The sequence below is a fragment of the Octopus bimaculoides genome, chromosome 6 (assembly GCF_001194135.2).
Source record: "Octopus bimaculoides isolate UCB-OBI-ISO-001 chromosome 6, ASM119413v2, whole genome shotgun sequence".
NCBI lineage: Eukaryota > Metazoa > Mollusca > Cephalopoda > Octopoda > Octopodidae > Octopus > Octopus bimaculoides.
Window position 1 is genome coordinate 116,714,683 of NC_068986.1, and position 6,367 is coordinate 116,721,049.

At 35.9% G+C, this 6,367-nt stretch overlaps 1 protein-coding gene across 2 annotated transcripts in view; it reads left to right on the forward strand.

The window, feature by feature from the left end:
• Positions 1-3,372, forward strand: part of LOC106872210 (uncharacterized) — a 14,829-nt gene extending 11,457 nt beyond the window's left edge. For both annotated transcript variants that reach the window (XM_014919118.2, XM_014919119.2), the window contains exon 3: positions 1,626-3,372. In XM_014919118.2, the coding sequence (XP_014774604.1) occupies positions 1,626-2,963 (1,338 nt within the window). In that variant the 3' untranslated portion in view covers positions 2,964-3,372. The remainder of the gene's footprint in view (positions 1-1,625) is intronic.
• The last annotated feature ends 2,995 nt before the right edge of the window (positions 3,373-6,367 follow it).

Genomic DNA, 6,367 nt, shown 5'->3' on the forward strand with positions numbered 1-6,367 from the left:
TATATATATATATATATAGGGAAAAGAACCAAGGTTGTTAATATGTGTGTGTGTGTCGGTCTGGCCGTATTTATATCTCCTCGTCCGGACATGGGGCACTAATTGCAAAATAAAGGCTGCTGTCATACAAGCAGAGTTGTTCTGACTGCAATCTTCTGTGTAAACAGGTTCTGGTTATTGTGGTATTTATGTTCAAAATAAGCACAAGGGTTGATTTGTTCAATTACAATTCTTCAAGGCGGTGCTCCAGCTTGGTCACTGTCAAATGACTGAAACAAGTATAAAAGATAAAAAGATGCTCTCACATACACACACACGCACATGAACATCTGGAGCTGGTTGGTTTCATTTTCCCTCCACCCAGATCCCCCCTCTACCCCACTCATCTCTCTCTACCTCTTGATATTCACACCCTTACACAAATCACATTGCTAATTCCTTCTTCCCCAGAACCTTTTTTTTTTTGCTCTGGAATCTTCTCCAATTCTTGGTGGTTGACTGTTGGTGGAGGTGTTAATTTAAATCTTTTCACCTAAAGTTCGAGTTAATCATTGTCAAAATTCCTTTTTAATAAATTAATTATTTTAGGATATTTCCATTTAATTGTTTTACAAATGTTTCCTCTTGTTTTTTTTCCTTTTTTTTTTTCTTCTTTTTCTAGTGTTTGTTATCCTGACATTAAAAACAAAAAGACTCTTCTTAGAAATCGTAAGCAAAGACGTTTCCAGTGAAGGACACCTACAACTGTATCATGCTTCCATTTCAATTTTTATATATTTTTGTATAAATTTCAGACACTCGTTCACTCCACGTGCAACTATCTCATTCCATGTTATTACAGCATCTGCACTTTCTGATGGTGTTCTCTATGGCAATTGTGCTTTTGTGTCTTATCCAAAGGACTTGATCTTATGCTGCTGCTATCATCATCATCATCATCATCATTTCTTATACTATGACTGGATTATACTACTAAATGTAGATTAACATACGAATCAATATTATTGAAATACACTCATACCCAAGATACACTGGATATATTTATGTCTTTATTGCCCACAGGGGGCTAAACATAGAGGGGACACACAAGGACAGACAAAGGGATTAAGTCAATTACATTGACCCCAGTGTATAACTGGTACTTATTTAATCGATCCCGAAAGGATGAAAGGCAAAGTCGACCTCGGTGGAATTTGAACTCAGAATGTAACAGCAGATGAAATACTGCTAAGCATTTCGCCCAGTGTGCTAACGATTCTGCCAGCTCGCTGTCTTACACTGGATATATCAAAGAAGAATGAAGTGCATTTGAACTACAGCTTTATTTTAAAACGAATCCAGCTGTAGAAACTCTGCCAAATCAGATTGGAGCCTGGTGTAGCCATCTGGTTCACCAGTCCTCAATCAAATCGTCCAACCCATGCTAGCATGGAAAGTGGATGTTAAATGATGATGATGATGATGATGATGATGATACATTCAGTGATGTAGGAGTTTTGTGTTTGCTTGTGAGGGGAGCAAGTGAGATTAGCTCAATGGAATTAGTATGGGAATAAATATATTTTAAAAAGATATCTTAGTAATAATTGTTTTCTCTAATGTCTTTCTCATGGCTATTGTTTCAGGCTAATCACTCTGAATTGGTAGAAAACAACTTATTGACACCAACAAAAATAAGACGAACAGATGGAAACACTTATAACATTCAAGGCACCTTGGCCCTGGCACATCATCATCCTGTGAACCAATCTAAAACAGCTTCTCAACTCTGGACAGGGGATAACAAACAAAACCATTCTCAAATCCATTCTGTAGTACCAGTGTCCCGAACAAACACAGCCCTGTTGGCTTCTGTTTTACCGAACAAAGACAAACCCCAAATGAGGATCCAGGATGAACGTATTAAAAATCAAACAATTTTCCATAACCGACACCAGTCGAACATGTCATTCCAACAAAGGAAAAAACTGCAGCAGCTACAAAAAGTAGACAATTCTCTTGCAAGTTTGTTGCCGAGGTCTTTACATGCTGCAGAAAGTTTATCTTTCAAAAACCTACAGTCTTTGGGTCTAAATGCCAGCCCAGATGGTCATCTCAGTAAAAGGTGTGTAAATCCTTCTGAGCGCCAGACTTCTAAAAATAGTTGTGCAGATACAGTGAAGCAATCTAGTCTGGCAAATTGTCCAGAAACCGATTCCAGATTACAAATAGACTACATGAAACTGTTTGAAGAAGCTTCAAAATTGCCACAAATGGGTTGTGATGTCTTTGTTCTTGTATCATATCCTGGCTGTAAACCAGCTTACTGGGGCACCAAGAAATATGTACAGAAATTTGAAAATTCTGAGTGTTTGCAGCCTTATGTTGCTTCAAATTGTCTTTCTGTAAAGTTAAAAGACTCTTCTTTGTCTCCTAAAAACTTGAATTATTCTGAATCAGAAACGGACAATAAACTTGGTAAACTAAGAATTTCAAACTCAGCAAATAATAATAAAAGTGTAGTGACTCTGAAGAAGGAACCAATGGAGGATGATTCTCCAGACAATAATAACAGAATCCCAGAAGTCACAATAAAAAACGAAATCCTTGAAGATGTAATTATTAGAGACTCTACTGGACTTGCTAATGGTAACCGTGACTTAACAGAAACCACAAGGAACTCCGTAAATGGAAGTAATAATTCCAGAGGGCAGTGTTTACAAAAAGACAATACATTTAAAAATTCTTTGCAAAGAACTATAGAAGAACAGTACAAATCAATGTACAGAACACAAGAGAACTCAATGTCTTTTGACCAAATCATACCTCAGACTAGCAGAAAGAAAGACAAGAGATCTATTGCTGATGAGATGACATGTCATAATAAAGATACAAAAAATATTGGGGGGAATTCAAATGGGATGTTACCAACTCCAGTTTATGTCAAAATAGAATCTTTGGCTGATGATCTTGAAAACAGATAATAACTTTATGGCAGTGTGATAAACTGTCTCTAGTTTATCATATTGGTGAGGTGGAGAGGGGTTTTTAAATGTACTAATTTCAATTATTTCCCTTTGTAAAGACAGATCGTGTAATATCTGTGAAGCACATATTAAATACTTTTACAAATAGCAAGTTAGTGTTAACGTTTTTAATGCAGGAAGCATTCGAAAGTTAATTAGAAATAATCCTGTGGTGAAAGGGAAACTAGTACGAATCACTAATAATATTTGAATTAGCTTGGTAAGTACAGGGAGGCAACTCTGCACAGATTTGGTTTTTATAACATCACCAGCGAAACAATTTTTACCATAATTATTTCAAGTTAACTTTTAATATTTCCTCTATTAAATATGTTAACACCAACTTAACTATTGTTTCTCATATGAATGACGTCTCTGAGTTATTTATTCTTGTTGACTTTGATTGTGATTTTCAATTTTTTAATGAATTTTTGAACCAACGAGTACATTTTAATGGTCGCGATTTCGTTTGCCTCTCAATACTCCTGGAAGACACAAATGTGGATGGTCACGTGGTTTTGTGTTTACAGTTGAAAATAACGATGCTTGCACTAATTAGTGAGCCATACACACAAAACTATACACTGCTCACTTTAGTGTCTTCCAGGGGTAATGGTAAACAATCGTACCCACTAAAGCACACGCACAGATTCAGAAGATTAAACCATTCTTAAAATTGTTATATGTGTAATATTGTTAGTGAAGTGCCAAACAATTTGAGCATCGATAACAAATTTGAATCTCCATTAAAATGTCTTAGATATTGTTGTTGATTAGATTATAAACTTTCCACTTCACCCTCAGAGATAATCATATTTTTGATATTTATATCTTTACATTATACATTGACTGGTTTCATCTCTGATCATATATATATATATATATATATATATATATATATATATATAATATTGTGCTTGTTGTATGCACTGTTCAGGTGTTCTACAACTCATTAGAAAAGGTTAAAAGAGAGAACAGAAAGCAGACATAAATAAAGAAAGACAGCAATGAAAGCAAGCTAGAAATACCTGCACAGTACACAGAACAGGGAACATTAAAAGATTCATTAAGAGGAAAGGGTGCTTAAGTGTGTCAGGAATAAAGTTGGTGAATTTCAGGAAGCATGGAATCTTTGAAGGATTCAGTGTCCTGACAACTAACAACTGATGTGTGTAGTTTGTTCTATGGTTTGTTAATTCTGAGTATGTTAAAAATGTCTCTGAAAGTCATGGGTGTTGAGCTGTTTTTTGTTAATTTTATAAACTGGTGCAAAAGTGTTAGAGCTGTTGAATTCAAAATGGTGGCCAAAGCTGTTATTGGAAAGATGGTGGATAATCTTGTGTGCTTCTCCCAAGTCAGTTGCTAGATGCTGAGACTTTAGTGTATTGATGCCTAGAGAAGGAATATGTTCAAGACACAGTCATCACCAAGTATATATCACAATTCCTGTTTGTGTAGATTGTACCAGCCTGGAATTGAACTATGAAATTTTTAAATTTAATTTATCACCAAAAATCTTTTTTTTATACAACTTTATCTGATACTAAATATATAAATAAAAAAAATTTATTACAGTATTTGAAAGACATTCCAGTCTTGATGACTAACTAAAGGTATCTCAGAAAAATACAGGTGTTGCAGAAATATGATGGATTATCCTTCTAGTCCTAAAAAATGGACCATGGGCACTAATGGGTTAAGAGTGATGTAAATAATTTTCAAAAGTTTTCATCTCAAAGATGAGGTTAATTGTCTGAAACAGATTTGAGCTAATATAAAGGAATAATATAGAAGCTATACTCTAAGAAGTTTTATGTATTCTAAGATCATACCTTTGCTTTTATGGTATAAAATGATTCATCTTATATATCATCATCATCATCATCATTTTACTTTCATTTTACCATATATGTAATGATTGGTCAGGCCTTCTCTAAAACATCTGGTTATCTCCTTTATAAGTTTTTTTATCTTACAATCAGTTTTCTTCTTTACCCGACAGTCCACATACATCCATGTACATCACACAGCCACATCAATTAGCGTCTTCTCTCTTCTTTATTCACATTAATATTACACATTAAGGGGAAACATTCTCACCTCATTTCTTTCTAACTTTCTCCTGTTTTTCCATCCAAATCCTCCTTCATCATGCAACCTACCTTTCACTAAAACAGTAAATGTCTTTGTTACCTGCTGAGGTAATAACTCCTGGAACTTAGTCCGCTCTGATTTTTAATTTGGTTACTATTGCTAGCTGAAATACTCACCTTCGAATGTTGATTAGGAAACATCAACTGTTAACTACTTCTAGCAAACTTTGTGGGCAAATTCATTTCATAGGGGCTTTTTATTGCTAAATACTCCTGTGCATCTTTTACATACAAAGTCAGTTTCAGCTAGCCTGAGGTCCAACTCTGTTGTGCACCCATAACTTATTCTTTGTAAGCCTAGTACTTATTCTATTGGTCTCTTTTGCCAAACCACTAAGTTAAGGGGATGTAAACACACCATTGGTTGTCAAGCGATGGTGGGGGAACAAACAGGCACACACACAGGCACATATATATATATATATATATATATATGTTGTTGGCACTCCGTCGCTTACAACGTCGAGGGTTCCAGATCAACGGAACAGCCTGCTCGTGAAATTAACGTGCAAGTGGCTGAGCATTCCACATATATAATGGGCTTCTTTCAGTTTCCGTCTACCAAATCCACTCATAAGGCTTTAGTCGGCCCAAGGCTATAGTAGAGACACTTGCCCAAGGTGCCACACAGCGGGACTGAACCTGGAGCCATGTGGCTGGTAAGCAAGCTACTTACCACACAGCCACTCCTGTGCTTATATCTGTCTACCAAATTCACTTACTAGCTTTGATCAACCTAGGGCTACAGAAGTTACTTGTTAAAAGTGCCATGCTGTGGCATTGAACCCAGAACTATGTAGTTGGGAAGTAAGCATCTTACCACACAGCCTCGACTTTTTTCAATGCTATTAAGGTGGCGAGCTGGCAGAATCATTAGCACATATTTCATTTGTCTTTACATTCTGAGTTCAAGTACCGCCAAGGTCGACTTCGCCTTTCATCCTTTCAGGGGTCGATAAATTAAGTACCAGTTGCATACTGGGGGTTGACCTAATTGACTGGCCCCCTCTCCCCGCAAAATTCAGGCCTTGTGCCTAGAGCAGAAAAGAATGTTTAAATGCTGTTATTTATAGCTTTATGTGTGTGCTTCGAGAACCACTATTCCAAAAACAGAATTATTTAACCTTCTTTCAAAAGTTTATAAAATTCTTATGACATCAATGTTATATAAATCTTTTACTTGTTTCACTCATTAGACTCTGGCCATGC